Below are 16954 nucleotides of genomic sequence, written 5' to 3'. Positions count from 1 at the left end.
TCCCCACTGAGCTGCCAACCGGACTTTTAACCACCCGGTTGGTGGTGCTGACTGGAGCCGCCACAGTCCCTTTTTGACTGGGTGTTCCGGATGAAAACCGGACGCCTGGCAATCCCAGTTAAAAAACAATTTTAAACTTGAGCATTACTATAACAATTTCACCCTGTGTAATAAAAATGTGCTTTCTGTAGGTACAGTGCCATGGATATTGTAATGATATTAGAGAGCAGTGAGTCAAGAAGACATGCACCAGATTACCAACTCTGTTATAATCTGACATCTCTGTTGTCAGCCTGAGTTATTCCAGATTGACAGTGGGGTAAGTAGATCAGAATCTAGTACTAACATAGAAAAGCAAGTTTAGTAATAATTTAAGAACTGCTGCATCACGTAGCACTATGCTCTCTTTGGATCTAGGATTGACCAGACAGCAAGTGTGAAAAATATGGACAGAGGGTGGGGGATAATAGGCACGTATATAAGATAAAACCCCAAATATTGGGACTGTCCCTATAAAATCAGGACATCTGGTCACTCTAATCAGTACTGTCAACCCTCAGCATTGAAATATGAGTCAGCTCTCAAAAAATTATGAGATTGACACAGAAACAATGAGCTTTAAAAAAGAAAAAAAATCTGAATTATTTGTTTTTGCTTTCTGGGTTGAGAGCCTTTATGGTTCATATTTTCAAATTTTTCTCTGCAACCAAGAGTGCTAAAAATTTACTTTCTTTTAAAAGCAAAGACAAAAGTCCTCATCTAATAATGTGATTCTGGACCAGGGTCTTTAAGAAAAATACAACATATTGTGATAGTCACAATAAAATCACAAGAGTTGGCAACACTGAGTCCAGGATCAAGAATCTCTGGGCCCAAAAGCATGACTTATGACTAAATGGATAGATTTAAATAATCAATATTGTGGGCCCTATGCTGAAATGCTTGCTCAGCCAAACCTCTCATTGAAGTAAAACTCTCAAATGGAGTTTTACTGAGTAAGGATTTTAATTTTAGACCCACTGAGTTTGCTTTGTACTGCATTTAAAATTAGCCAGAGATGGTGAGTTAAATAAGATATCCTGATCCTAAACTATCCCCCTCAGAGATCATGGTATAGGGGATGTCAAAGGGAAGAGGGTATGACCAGTATGCTTCTGCTTTCCAGTGATTTCCAGATGCTGCAATATAATTCCCTCTTATGCATGGCTGCAGCACTAGGATTGGGGAAGCACAAATCACCTCAGGCCCAATTGTACTATGTTACTAGATTAAGTTGCACCAGTGACCTGCTTTGAATTGGAGGAGAGTCCCCGCATTAGGCATTTGCACCACTATACAGCTATGTTTATCTATTGACACCAGTTTGAATTTCTTTAATGTAGACAAGAATAGAGAAAAAGAGAGTGAGAGAACTTGCCTGTGTTCAATAACGTTAGAGACAAGGTGAGTGGGTATTATCTTTTATTGCACGAGCTTCTGCTGGTGAGAGAGACAAGCTTTCGAGCTTACACAGAGCTCTTCTTCAGGTCTGGGAAAGGAACTCCAAGCATCACAGCAAAGTGCAAGGTGGAACAGATTATTTAGCACAACTAGTTAGCACATATAAGGGACCATTCAAGGTACACTGTGGCAGTGGACCATTAACTCGAAAGCTTGTCTCTCTCACCAGCAGAAGCTGGTCCAATAAAAGATATCACCTCATCCACCTTTTCTGTTATTTATCCTGGGACGGACATGGCTGCAACTATACTTCAGTAATGACAGGTTTCAGAGTAGCAACCATGTTAGTCTGTATCTGCACAAAGAACCACAAGTACTCCTGTTCTTTATACTTCAATAATGTTAGCATTTAAATGGTACTAATTAGGTGTTGATGTTCACACCTCATTGAGGGGAAAGGGACAAAGGAAAGGTGAGTTCCCAGATCTTTGTTGCTATTTCTTTAGCTGGAGTTAGTTTTCTGCTAGACTGAGCTAACAAGGAGAAGAACATTGATTTACACCATGACAGCTGTTAATCTGCAATGGGAAAAAAATAGAAGCTTAATTTTTTCATAATAAAAGATCAGAATTTGCTGAGTATTTCAAAGTGCAGCCAAAAATGGGGAAAGAAATTAAAATCACCAATCTCTGATTTTTATGCATCAATGACTTTTTCCTATCCATGATATTAAGGCAGTTTTAAGGGATTTTGCTATGTGTGCTTCGGTGAGAAATTTACAATCTCACTCATTCAAATTATCCCCCCAAGTGTCTGACAGCAGTAGCCTCTTTGCCAGTCAGTCTGGGAAGAGAAAACGTACAATAATGTCACAAGGGAAAGGAGGAGAATTCACTGAGCTCTGATAAAATTTCAGGTCACGTCCATTGAGCATTCTCAGAAGTGATTTTTCAATTATTTATACTTTTTGCCTTCCTGACACAAAACTTAGGGAAGCATATGCATCCTTGAGAACATTTCCAAGGTTCATGCTTCAGCCATTTTTGTTTAACCCTGTACAAAATAAGCAAGGTTAGAATTATTTTACTGTGGGTAAAGTATTTTTTTCCCACTTTCCCATAACTCAACAATTGCTGAAGGAATTCTATCCAAACATTAAAAAATAAATCACCTTCAGGAAGAAAGAAATCATAGAACATTTCCACCCTAAATAAGAATGTTTCAGCAAACCCAGGGGGCTTTATTAATAAATTCTTACTCATGTATTAATTTGTACTGCAGTAGTGCCTGAGAGCTCTAGTCAGGACCAGAAACCCATTGTTCCAGGAACTGTACAAACAGAACAAAAAGAGAGTCCCTGCCGCAAAGAGCTTATAGAAACTGCTTGTGCTGGCAAGTGATGTAGTAACAGAGGGCTGAAGAGAAAGAAGGTTGACTGATGATTAGAAAGGGCTTGGGTAATGGGATTTTTTCTGCATTTGCCTGTACAAACGTTTCGATAAGCCTGTGGGTGATACCAACTACTCTGTTTGAACTACAACTCCAATGAGGTACTGTGGTGCATTTCAGAATTGAAATATTTTGTTTTTTTACTGAAAAGTCAAACTTTTCCATGGAAAACTTTGAGGAAAACTATTTTTTATTTTTATTTTAGCTGGAACGAGTGGTCAGAAGTGCAGACTGTATTAGAGTGCTACTGAAGCCAGTGTAGAAATATGATATACCAGAGAAGGTATTCTTAACCATACACTATCAGGGCAAGGTCTACGCTGAAGAATTTTAGTAGACAATTGCTACCAGAAGTGCAGCAGTTCTGGTGGGAAATGTTTGCTAAAACTCCCTCTTGAAGGTAAGGCCATGATACTTACAGAAAAGAGAAGACTAATAAAGAAGACATTCCATGTGAATTGTGGTTCAAAGCAATGCCACAGCTTTCCTTTTCTTTTAATCTGTTTTGGGAATGCAAAGTTCAGGAGGCAGTTTATTTGTGTCTAATCATTGTAACCGGCATGGTGGCCTTCACAGGAAGAATGAACAGGCAAAAGGAAGGAAGGATAGGAAAGAATCAGAGAGATTTGGGGTTCATTTCTGATGCCTTCCGTTCTGGAAAAAAGCAATACAATTATATACTGTTTACTCAACTTACCTGGATGAACACCAAATGCTAAACATGGGACCTATAAGTGGTGGGAGTGTCAGGGACAATGTCCCAACATATACTTCGTGCTTAATTTCCATACCAGAATCCCTGCTTATATCAACTCCATCTGCATGCAAACATAAACCCGTTAGAAATAAAAATCTATATAGCACCTGTGGGCCAACTGACTCATAAAAAAGAAAATGTTGAATGAATACAAGCTGACCACAAACTGTATTTTTCAATAAATAGAGCCTTTAGATTTTCATTTAGATTTCTATAGGTGGGAGCAAAGAGAAGAGAGACTCAGATCCCTGTATGTAATTATAGCAGGCTAGATGTTACATACCCCTGACATAAAAAGTACTCTGCAGCATATTGTTTTCAGCTAAAATTAACTTTGAAGTGTAAAACCACTTCAAATGAGAAAAAACACATCAAAAAAGCTACAGATGGGTCAAATTCTTGTGCATTCCTCTGACTAGGTTGAAGATTAGTACATATATATCAGAGAGCACGATGGGTGGCATTCGATACTGAGAAGCAGAATAATGAAAGTGAATATTAATTTTGAGCTATGACCAAAGCCAAATATGCCCCTATGTGTTCATTTAAACGTTTATTTAGAGTTTGTTTTAAGACAAAAACGTAATACCTATACTGTGTATATTCAGTGAAAGGAAAAAATAGTAGTGCTCTCAACAGAAAATGTGTTGGTTTTTAGTGGTGTAGGGAGGAATTATTTTTATTAATATTGTGGTATACAATAAACCCTTTGAAGACATATTACACGTCTGTCTGAGTGAATTTTCTTTTACATCAGAACATGCAGTATAAATTGCTCGGTCCTACACAATTTGCAAACTACTACTACAGTGGCTATACCTGTCAAGGATTATTATTATATATTGTTATATTGTTAAAATAATCTGTTCAAATTTAACCTTCTCCTGATTAGTAAAGCTGTATGCTTGCAATGGCCATAATTGCCATGATAAAACCACGGGCTAGAATTCTTCCATCGACTTAGTGCTGTCAATGCTAGGTCACATTAGGTCTGCTTGAATGCAGTTGAGTGCTGGGGGTGGGGGAGAGAGGGAAAGAGTGTCCTAGGGAATCAGTTGGGCTAGCATTCACCTCCATTGTTTGTGTTGGGTTATCTCTAAAGTTTGAAAGATATTACAGGCTTCCCACAGAGGTCATAGAGATCCTTCCATTGACTTCAAGGAAAGTTAATGACAGCCTTTAATTGGTTTTTAATAAAAATAAACAATTAAATCATGGGCCAAGACTGTGCCTCCCCCTCTCTAACTTTAAAAAAAATAATTTAAAACATGCCAAATCAATACATTGCCAAACAAACCCAAGATTATTTTTTTCCAGTTTGGCTCTGGCATCCAGTCTTCCTCACTGACACAGAGTAACTCTCTACCTATAAAGATAAATGGACTTGCCTCTATTATTTGAAATTCAGACAAAAGCAAAACAAGAGGCAGAGACATAGACAATTTTTTTTCTACATAGCTAAGTCAGATAGCTATATCCTACCTTTGCCCAGGGTAACCCCTCGCTTTTATGAGCACTAGAATTTACCCACAAACAGAATCATGAAATGTGAAGTAATGTTATTAATAAATAAGGATAATTAAAATATGAATATGTCTTATGATAATGATTGAAGATTCCTGGTTAACCCATTTTAAAAGTCAATATTAATCAACAATATCAATATTGGAGATATCACATTCTTTGAATAGAAAATAATTAGTATCTCAGATAATAACTGTTGGCAAATGTTCACTTTTTATGCTGATCACTACATTTGCCTCTTTTCTTTGTGACCACTACTTTACTGGAATTTTGCATTCTTGTGTTGTGCAACTGTAATCTTACAAAGCTTGACAAAACGCTGAATTCGGTCCTCTGCCCATTAAAGTAAATTCATTCAATTTCCATTAAATTCAGAAAGGTTTGTTTTTTTTTCCTATTTACTTATTGAACTAGGGAGAACATGTAACCAGAGCTAAGCCTGATTTTCTTAAAGTATAAAATTAAGTGGAACAATACCTCTTAGAACAGCATAATGCTTCTGGATACACAGTGAAGATATTTGCATATATCTTAGATATGCAGCATGCCATATACATGTGCCACTGCAAGTCACAGTGATGCTCACAGATTTGATGGCCTAGGTATGCTAGGAAATGGTACTCCATGATGGTAAAAGAGAGAGTAATTCAAACAGAAATATGAGCACATGTTCTTCATATTACACATACACTGATATTTCACCTACATAACCCACAGCCATTGTTAAGGTAATAACACACTACCTCAAGGGGTTATAAGGTTTCATTACATTTTTAAGGACTAACAGGTGTGCCCGTATGGCTTGCCAAATACTTCATGATGAACTGCAAAACTAAACTGTAAACTCATTATTCACCCTCTGGATCACACTGCACCTGGTCAGTGAAATGGCAGTATTGGGATTTGTTTGGTTGTCCTTACTTGAATGCTATGGACCTCAAATCACCATGGTAGTGGTTAATCTACACAGCACCAAAATATTCTTATGGCCTCAATGAAAGCATACATGCTACATAAAAGTGGGCAAGGGACAAAGTGTAATACATAAGAACTCCTATGCCTTCTCACAAGGTATTCAGACCCGCAGAACAGTAAAAGCTATTAAAAGCAACAAAGTAATTATGTACAGGGATGGCTTTAAGGATGGGCAAAATTGTCAATGTCTATTGGGCCTTTCACAATGTTGGGTCTGTCTATGTCCCTCACTTTGTGATATGCCTTGAAGAGTCACTAAGGAAAGTCTCTCCCACCTGGTCTCCCTCAGTTCATTTGCCAACTGGGCCTTTATCTGTAAAACTACACCTGGTCACATTGAAACTTAATTACATTTCCAGACTTGAACAGCGACATGAAAGAAACAAACCTCCTTTACTGTTTGCTCCATAGTTTGCCTACCATATGGCATTTCTAAATATAGAAACCACAAACCTAAAATGTATTCTATAAATAGATTAAAACAGAGGAAAGGGAACAACAATGAAAGCTTCTGAGCCAGTCTCAAATAGAAGGAACTGACAAGGGTTTGATTTGTTCTGGTAGCAAGGGTGGATTCATATCAACTGTCATGGTTTGGCGCTAGCTGCATCTTTGACCTCCTCTGGTCTCTCTAAGTGCACCCTCTCAGGTGACAGCCCTCTCACCTTCACCTTTCTCAGGAGCAGAATCCTGGCATTCTCCCAGTCACAGACCAGGTCTTGGGCTTACCCCCTATGTACCAACCACAATTGCTCAGCTAGCCAGACTGGGTTCGGCAGCTCCAGTTCTTCCCATTGGAACTGTGACCTGTAGTGAATACAGTAACTCAAAACAGGCTTCTTAAAACCAAGTATTGTTTAATTGTAACAACAGGAACGCAGCATAATGGGAGAAGAGAATTTTAAAACAATAACATTTTATTTTACTTAAAATCTGACCATCCTGAAATGAAGATCTAGGCAGGTGAAGCTTTCTCAAGGCATCCCAGTGCCATCTACCCCCATCAACAGAGTGCAGTATTTTTAAATCCCTCTCTGTCTTTTATCAGAGGGGTAGCCGTGTTAGTCTGGATCTGTAAAAGCAGCAAAGAATCCTGTGGCACCTTATAGACTAACAGACGTTTTGGAGCATGAGCTTTTGTGGGTCAATACCCACTTCCTCAGATGCATGCAAGACAGAGAGGGATTTAAAAATACTGCTCCAAAATGTCTGTTAGTCTATAAGGTGCCACAGGATTCTTTGCTGCTTTCTCTGTCTTTTGATCTTCCCTCTTTCATGGAGACGTATGCGTGTGACTGAATTCTAGGAAAGCTAGTCTGGCAAGCCCTCCAGCGGGGGGAAATAGAATATTACAGTTAATAATCCTGGATGTTACTGCAGAGCTCCTATGTGGGGTATTGTTCATCTTCTTGGGTCCATTTCCTGACCACACAGACACTGAATTAACCCAATATATGCATGCAATAAACATTTTTACAATACTCAGACCAACATATCGAGCACATAGCTATGAAGGAAGTAGGTGATGCCTGAATTATTTTATATTGTATGTCCATCTGTTAGATTGTTATTGTGTGGTTTCCAATACAACTACAAGGGATTAATCCCAACAGGAGTGGACAGCATGTAAGGTAGAAAGCGATAATATTTGCATGTAGACCCATTTGCTGACATCTAGAAGATTAATGCAGAGCATCAATTGCTTTGACGTATACACCTGTTCCTCCCCCTGGTCCCCTGTGGACTACGTAAAATGGTGTAACCAGGTTCAAGAGACACAAGGAATTGACAAAGACTTTAGGAGTAGATAAAAGGGCAACCCCTGAAGAAAAGGGAGAGAGAGCGAGCTTGCATGGATGCTGACTGTCCTCTCCAGACCAAAGAAGTAGGGCACCTGGGATAAACCAGCCTTACCTAAAGCATTAGGTAAGACAGATATGGGTTTAAACTGTTCATATTGTGTTAAAAATCTTTCTCTTGTTATGCTTTGTTCCTGTTTAGATTTAGCAATACAGAGGCTGTTGTTTGGGTCACTGTATGCACCAGCTCCTGAAGGGAAGAATTGCAGGGACTGAACCTAGTCCTGGTTGGTCCATCGGAGGCTGTAGTCCAAGAACTAGCCTGAGGCCAGGTCTACATTAAAAGTTAGAGCAGCAAAGAGTCCTGTGGCACCTTATAGACTAACAGATGTATTGGAGAATGAGATTTCGTGGGTGAATACCTTGCATCCGACAAAGTGGGTATTCACCCATGAAAGTTTGTGCTTCAATATATCTGTTAGTCTATAAGGTACCACAGGACTCTTTGCTGCTTTTACAGATACAGACTAACACGGCTACCCGTCTGATTAAAAGTTAGATGGTCCCAGCTATGTTGTGCATGGGTGTGAAAAATTCACCTCTCTGAGCGACACTTAAGCTGACCCAGCACAGGCAGCACTAGGTCAGTGGAAGAATTCTTCCATCAACCTACCTACCACCTCTGAGGGAGATGGATTAACTACAGCAATTGGAGAAACCCTCCCATCACTGTAATGAGTGTCTACACTGAAACGCTACAGCAGCACTGCTGCAGCGTTCCTAGTGAAGACATAGCCTATGAGTGGGAGAATCATGGAATTCCACCCCAGAGGGAAGTGAAGACACAAGGCCTGTCACTTGAGCAGGGGCACTTAGAACAGAGAGTGAGGTCAAATATGCCCTGAACTTCAACAGTAGTATTGATAGATTATTAAAGGCAACCCTGAATGCATCATATAAAATTCTGAATGTACCACACAATGCGGCTTCAGGGGTTAATAATAATAATAGTTAGCACTTTAAGCATCCCAGTTTGGAGCATTTTCCTGCTCATCCCTGTTCTAAAGATATAGTGATGTCTGTGCTGATCTTTGGGACCTGTTTTGCAACATGAAACTTTATTTTGCAGGGGGCTTGAGAAATATCCAAAATGACAGTAACAAAGGTCAGCGTGGTTCTCATTTCCTGTTTTGTTTTTGGTTTTTTTTTCAAAGTAGAGAGAAAAAAAAATTCAATGGTCAGCCAGGGATGCAGGATCAGTGCTCTCTTTCTGTGCCTGTTAGTGAGAAAATGAGAATCTTTAGCGTTTAATCTTCTAGGATTTGTGGTGATAGCACTGCTACTTCTCACAGTCCCTTTGCCATTTCTTCACCTCCTACCACTTGTACTTTTTTCCACAACCCCATTTTTTAAAACCACACAGTGGCAGCTACAGATGATTTAAAAAATGACATTTCTGTGAAAAATCTGTCCCTTTTCTTGCAATTCCCCCCTTGGAATTTTCCAACCAACTCCCCTTCCAGCAGCTCCCTGCAGCGGATGCCTGCCCTGATCTCTGCTCCCTTGGGAAACTGGGTTCATAACAAAACTCATTATTGCAAGTGAGTCACAAGGGCGCAGGTGGGGATCCAGAGGATCGGATTATATGCCCACCCTAGGCTAGGATTGCCACTTTATTGGAAGCAGCTAGCCAGGCTGGGATAGCAGTAAGGATGCTCAGTACCCACTGTCAGCTCTCCAGTTTTATGGGTCAGGCTCATCCCAGATGGCCGGTGTTTTTTTTTTTCTGTACTACGGAGATGGCACCCCTACGTGACTAGGCAAGGTATGGAGGGGCCCAGGGGCACTGGTGCCTATGCAGCTGCAGCTCAGATCAAACCAGAACTGATGGCGAGAAGCAAAGCTGGCACAGCCCTGCCTGGGCCACACTCGCCTTGGGGGGGAGGGCTGTTTAGGGAAGCTCCTGGGAGCGCTATGAAGGGGAGAGCGGCCTCAAGCCTCCCACAGCCCGGCGCGCGCCTCACGTACAACCCGCAGCCTGGCGCGCGGCCGCCCCAGCTCCACGCGGGGCGGAGATAGACAGCGAGCGAGCCGCGCAGGCGCGGGACGGGAAGCAGGGCCCGTCCTGCGCTTGGCAGAGGGGAGCCGCGGCCATGGCGGGCAGCGTCGCGCTGCAGCGGAGCGTTGTGTCCCCGGCGGGCAGGCACCGCGCCTCGGTGATCCTGCTGCACGGCTCAGGTGCAGGCCTCAAGGCGCTGTGTCCCCAGGCACTTGCAGGGGGGCGCTAGGCTGGGGCCAGCCCGGGGAGCCTGCCCCACTCTGCATGGGTGGGGGCCGCTGGGCTGGGGCGAGCCTCGGGGGCCCTGCCCTATCTGCAGGGAGGTGGCTGAGTTCGGGCCTTAGGGGTGTGTTGTCCAGCAGTGGTTAGTGCAGAAGTACGGACCATCTTGAATTTAGGCTGGAGGCTCAGGGCTTTGCTGATGTGAGTGGCACCCCTACGTTTAATGACATGGCTGCAGTGAGTAAGGGCTCAAAATCACACCCCTGACCTCACCATGCCTCATTCTCCACCTGTAAAATGGCAGTAGGGGCAGTAGAGGGACTCTTGTCAGTTTGAAATCTAGACAATTTAAAAAACTGAGTTAAAATGAGTTTGAGGTTCTGTATCTGCTCCCAAATTCCCATGCTAGTTTTTGTGGTTTTACGCACACAATTTCCTCCCCTTTCAAAAATGTTTTTCTCTCTCCCCTGCTGCAGTCTGCACACAAATAACAGGGAAACTAAGGCTACAAATCCTGCAGACACTTAGGCCATGTCTAGACTAGGATAAAAAGTGCGGTAGCTAACATCCTAACTGATGCATTTTAAAAGTCTAGTGTAGACAAGGTGGGATGTATTTTAATATATATACATAAAGCTGAGGCTCCTCCTCAGCTTTAACTTGACCAGTTCAACATGTGTTAGCAAATATAATATTTATCCTAGGCTAGACAAGGCTTAAGTATATGGATAACTGAATTCATGCAGGGGATCACCTTCATAAGTAAAAAATTATGTGCACAAAAAGTTTACAGGAACGGGGTAACGTTTTCAAAAGTCCCTAAATCAGTGGGACTGGTGCTCCTGTATCATGTAAATGTTTCTGAAATCCCCAACCCAGTTCCTACCTGACCAGACAGGTGAAACGTTTAAACTGACTATACAAAAATGCTTTTTAATTGCACAGAGTGAACAAACCGAAAAAATAATTTCCTCCATTATAAGTTATAGTCATTTCAGGTGTTGTTTGTAACAACATTAGGTTAAAAAAATAACATCAAGTGGAAGTGTAATCTTGAAATTGACTGTCTCTAATTAATTAAGGGTATGCATAAGTATTTGCTGGATTAAGGCTTTAGGAATTCATCCTGTTGTGTCTACAGGCATCTGTCAGTGCTTGAATTAGATCTCTTAAAGTTTTTTTTACTGATATGTGTATAAGCATGATGTTTATATTTGATTTGACAAAGTATTCATATGTGTTTTTATTTTTATAATCCAGTTTGAATTTAGTTTATTAAACCAGGACTGTCAAACTGTTTTGATTTCACAAAGCATACAAATGAAGGGGAGTTAATACAATATGCTCAGCTTCTCCTGTTAACTCTAATACTTTAATGCTGAAGGAAATAATTTCCTCTTATTTTGTAGAAGTGGGGGAAGATTATGGTTAGAAGTTGATTCCATAAATGGTTTAAGAACTGTACAATTTTTCATTTTTGTTATAACTCTATTCATAATATTTACAATGGAGCTGTAAGGAAAAGTAAGAGTGCTCTTTTATCTGGTTTTATTTAACAGTTCTGCAGAGTGGGTTCCAAAGCAAGGGTAGTCCATTATTTTAGTATGGGCTGGCATGTTACACTGCATTGATGTCCTCCGGACAGAGCAACAGCTGAGTGGCAATCCCATGAATCCATTTTTTTTCTTAATGGTTGCCACCAGTTAATTGTAATAAGATGACGAGTTGACCCCAGATTGAATGGGAAGGTAGCGGAGAACTCCCCATGCAGTAAATCCAGTGTTGGCATCAAGCAACATAGTAGTTCAGCAAGAAGAGCAGTGGTCTGGAGTCAGGCCTTAAATCTGTAATCATTTTGTAGACAGATACTCAACTCTGTGTATGTGTCTGAGAGAGACATGGAGGGTCGGAGAAGTTTGGACACTCATGGTGGAAAGGGAAATTAAAACTTGTGTTTTTATTTTAAAAGGAAAAGGTAGCAATCGGTACCACAGCTAGCTGATTTTAGCTACAGGCTTTGAAATAGGTCCCTGAAACTGAATTGGTTGTGCATTATTCATTCTTCATAGTACTGTTCAGAAGACAAGATAGTGTTAAAATAGTATGTAAAAATGTCTGAAGTCCAGTCCTTTTTGATGTGTGCTTTTTACATAACAGAAATTAGTTGCATTCAAATGGGAGCCCTGGTAATTATGACATTGTTAGGGCAATGATGACAGTTGGTATGTGAGGGTCAAAGTCTCTTAACTAACAAGGCTTCTGCAAGCTCTTCGAACAGACTTGAAGCACTGTAGCCGCTAGTCTACACTAGAAGATGCTCTATGCCGATGGGAGAGAGCTCTCCCGTCAGCATAATAAAATCATGTTTGTGAGAGGCAGTAGCTGTGTTCTCCTGCCAACATAGTGCTGTCCACACCGGAGCTTAGGTCGGTGTAACTTAAGCCGCTCGGGGAACTGAAGCTTATTCACACCCCTGACCAAAATAAGTTATGCTGACATAAGTGGTAGTGTGTACAAGCCCTGATTCCCAGCTTTATGCATGCTCCTGCTGACACTCAAAGCTGAAATGTCAGTAGAGAAAGGGGAGATAATGATGATATCTCCTGTATCACAAAGAAAACATATAAAGATCTATGGCCCCAATCCTGCAAATGCTTATAAGCACGCATGCCTAATTTTGATTTGCAGAATCAAGGCTTATGTTCTCTAATGAAGGACAGATATTTGTAGGGAAAGGAATTTTATTTTCAAGCTTTTAAAAGTATTTTTTTTAATAGTGCATCTTAGAAAACCCATCTCTTCCAAATTTGACTATTGAAAACTAGATTTGCTTTGATTCCAGCCTAACTAGTCACATGATTAAAGTTACTCATGAGCATGTTTGCAGGAGTAAATTCACAACGGGTTCCTAGTTATGTCTTTAATTTGTATATAGATTTTTTTTTAATGGCAAAGTCAAAATAAACAGTGTACAATTTTTGGGCCCAATCCTGGAAAGACTTACTATTGAGGCTAGCACTTACTACTGTGAGTTATTTGTGATTTGACATAAATAGGGCTATTCATAGTACATTTTGTGCTTGGCAGTAAGCAGTGGCAGGACAGGGTCCTTTTGTCTTCCATTCATTAACTGAAGCATAATCTCAGTAGTATTTATTTACATTTTATTTTGTAAATAGTGTCTCGGGAGCTTTCTTTGTTGAAACCTAAAGCAATAAAAAGCCTTTTCCAGGCAAGGGCTTGTCTTCACTGCAACTGTTACCTTGAGTGAATACACTGGAGTTATCTCACTCAGGTTAGCCTGGTTCCATTGAGAATGACTAGACTGTAAAACAATACTTCAAGTACACAGTGATATGGATAAGTAGCACAGAGTGATTGGATTAGCCACTGATCAGTTTCTGTAACTCAAGATGCTGCTTCTCCATTGCTTTATTTGCTGGAGTGTCAGTACCCCTAGAGCTTCATCCCACTTCCCTGACTGGTCAGCTGGCTCCAATTTAAAGAAACACTTAACTCAAGTTAGACATTTTTGTGTGTTTGGATGAGAGTTGGATAGGTTAGGGGCAAAACGCGAGTTATTCATTGAGAACACTGCAGATGTTCACTGAAGATAAGAGCTTTAAAGGAGGAAAAAATGAATGTTTGATGTTTGTAAGGCACTTTGAAAACATTGAATCTGCAAGGATCCACACATGTGGACCTGTTTGTAGGATCACGGACTAAACTGTTGTTGGATGTTGGCCGGAGCTACAAAATTCAGACCCTGATCTCAGCCAACTCTAAGAAACGGACTGGTTTGGATTTAGGATTTTGATCAGCCTGTCATAATTCTAGGAGCCAGATGTTTGGATCTAGGTTCATATTTTGAACTCCTTTTTACCAAGAGTTCAGGGGAATTTGGATCTGAGATTTTAGTTAGTCTATTTCTAATAAAAACATCACATTTAATTATACTGTTGTTATTTTCAACTACATTCTGAGGACTGTTCATTTAAACCTTTGTAATTTTTAAAAAATGAAAATAATAAGATGCATTTTTTTAAATGAGGACACCAACTGACAAGCTTTTTGGTTTGTTTTTTTTTACTTGGAATTTTCTTGCATTCCCCTGTGGGTTTTTTTTATCACTTTATTATTAGTGGATAATTATCTAGGTTATAAGGAGGACACAAGATTTTTGTGGCCAATTGGGAAATCAATGGCAGTAGTGCTGTAGCAAAATGTTTATAAAAGCAATAGTATGTAGCCCCCTTAAGAGTGTGATCAGAGAGGTGTTGAGTACTTCCTGTTTTCAAAGAAGGTTGAGGATTCTTAGTACTTTTAGAAGTTGCTGAGCAGCTTGCAGGATTGAGTTTGTAAATGAAGTGAATTTCAGGTATAAACATTTTTGGCATTATATGGTGCTACCTATAAATACATGGAATATCATTTCCTGTGTGTTTGTATTATGCAGGTGACACTGGCCCAGGAGTAAGAGCATGGATCAAACAAATTCTGAATCAGGATTTGGTTTTCCAGCATATAAAAGTAATTTATCCAACAGCTCCTGCCAGGTATTGTGCAATGCCTTTTATTACTAAGACCAAATTCCTCTAATCTTCTGACAAAATCATTGTTGTGAAAATATTCTTATACCTTTGGGTAGAGGTAATGCTTTGTTTTTGCAATTCTTTCTGTACTTTTTTTTGTTGATACTTGAAGCTCAATAATGCTTTGCAACCAGAGGACCCTATTTTTAAATGCATGAAATTTTATGTAGGACATACTCTTCCAATTCACATTAAAGCCCTGTCCGCATTACAATTGAATTATTCACAAGAATAATATAGATAGAGACTTTTCTCTGACATGTTATAACCATGTTTTATTAAATCATACTCTAGACTACCTCCATACCTATAATTGTTCCCATAAATCTATTACCAGAACTAACCAAACACTTCGCTATACGTAATATCACACTTTGGTTCTGAAGAACAATAGTCCTGTGTGACTGGTAGGAGAATTTGCTGTGTAGTAAATATATAGTTAGGAGCAATGAAAGCATCATCTTCAGCTATTGGTGACAGCACTGGAAATTAAAACATTTCAATCTCAAGGTTGCTTTGGTTTTTAATTTAGAATAAATGGACACAGAATTCAATAAAAATTGAGTCCAGCTTCCTCATCACAGGTGCCTGCATTTGCAAACCCCATTATTATTTGTTTCGTCACAGTAAAGTGCCACAATGTGCTTCAGAGTGTATATATACAGGAAATAGAGGGAGCTAATGGTATTTGCCCTGAGGAGCTTACAAGCCAGAGCCAGCATGTTCAGTCTTGACTGCCTAAAGCTAGGCATTTAAATCCATATTTAACTATCCAAATAAATGGCTTGATTTTCAGAGATAAGCCAAACACCTCTGAAAAATCAGGCCACTTATCTGAGTATCTGATGACCTGATTCAGGAAAGCACTTCCATTGAAGTCAGTGAGACTGAAGCATATGTGTATTTTTTGGGCCTAAATATGGATTGAGGTATGAATTTTAGGTACCAATGTTTGAAAGCTTTTGTCCTAAATATGTATATGGGGTGGGGTTTGTGATGTCTCATGTAGACTTTCAAGGACCAGAAGTTTGAGAGAGTTTTCATTGAATTGGTTCAGGTGGTACAAAAACAAGTATTAATAATAATAATTTGTATTATGGTAGCACCTGCTAGGAACTCTAACCATGGGCCAGTATCGCATTGTGCTAGGTTCTGGACAAACACAGGACAAAAAGACAGTCAAGATTTTGTTTGGCTCATCACATATCTATATAGAAACAGTCCTTGACCCAAGGAGTTTACAGTCTAGTTATTATGCATGCAACATAACTGACTCATTGTCCATGGATGAGAGCAACTCGGAGTTGTGGAGAAAACTTGCACAGGCCATTGCTGAAAATCTTTGTGGAAGAATTGTGTTTTATGGAGGGATTTAAGGGAGGTAGTTCAATAGGTCAGCTCCACTATGGGCATGATTTTATTCAAACAACATATTGCTCCCCTGACAACTAGGCTAAGTGTGCAGCTAGTGTTATCCATGGGGCCCAAAAGGCTCCATCCTCTGCATGAATATTGGCAATAGATGCAGGTTTGCTAGAATTAACTTCTGTAATGTTCTTCCTTCAGCCTTTCTATGTGTGTCCTAGGTGGGCAAAATGCCTCAGGCCACATCTATTTGGCCACTAAAGTTCCACTTTCCCATTCCAGCGTGTCCAAAGCCACAATCTTGACCTATTATTTTATTTTTGTAGATAACTACAGCTATAGGTAACATTATACATGATTAATCAGTACATGTTATGATTTTCCAAGGAGCTATTTTTTACTTGCACACAACTTGAAAGGTATCAATAAAGATGACATGTAAAGAAAGATTCTAGATTGTAATGTAAAAGGTATGAATAAATAGTTGCCCTGTTTCAGTCAAGTTTACTCTCCTTATTCTTTTCCAAAGCAAACTGAGGTCAAGCATGATTTGATTCAACTTTGCAGCTTTTAGCATGATTTTTCCATCTTGTTCTCCTTGTGTGAAAGGGATGTATCCAAAGAAAAATACCTGTAGTGCATTTGTCTTTGATTGGTAACTGAGAAGTACATTATAGAATATTGCTTTACAGCCCCCTTGTTCCTGTTAAGCACCATTAACTGACACAGTGAAATAAAACAGATGCACTTAAGTACAGTAATGCTTGCCACC

At 39.9% G+C, this 16954-nt stretch overlaps 1 protein-coding gene across 1 annotated transcript in view; it reads left to right on the top strand.

Moving 5' to 3' along the window:
- Positions 1-10063: 10063 nt before the first annotated feature.
- Positions 10064-16954, top strand: part of LYPLAL1 (lysophospholipase like 1) — a 52316-nt gene continuing 45425 nt past the window's right edge. The window contains exons 1-2 of the mRNA XM_030557488.1: positions 10064-10182; positions 14682-14781. Coding sequence (XP_030413348.1) covers positions 10098-10182; positions 14682-14781 — 185 coding nt within the window. The 5' untranslated portion in view covers positions 10064-10097. The remainder of the gene's footprint in view (positions 10183-14681; positions 14782-16954) is intronic.

Source organism: Gopherus evgoodei, chromosome 3 (genome assembly GCF_007399415.2).
Source record: "Gopherus evgoodei ecotype Sinaloan lineage chromosome 3, rGopEvg1_v1.p, whole genome shotgun sequence".
Taxonomy (NCBI): domain Eukaryota; kingdom Metazoa; phylum Chordata; order Testudines; family Testudinidae; genus Gopherus; species Gopherus evgoodei.
The sequence above is the reverse complement of the archived record's forward strand: the minus strand, read 5'-3'. Positions and strand labels throughout refer to the sequence as shown.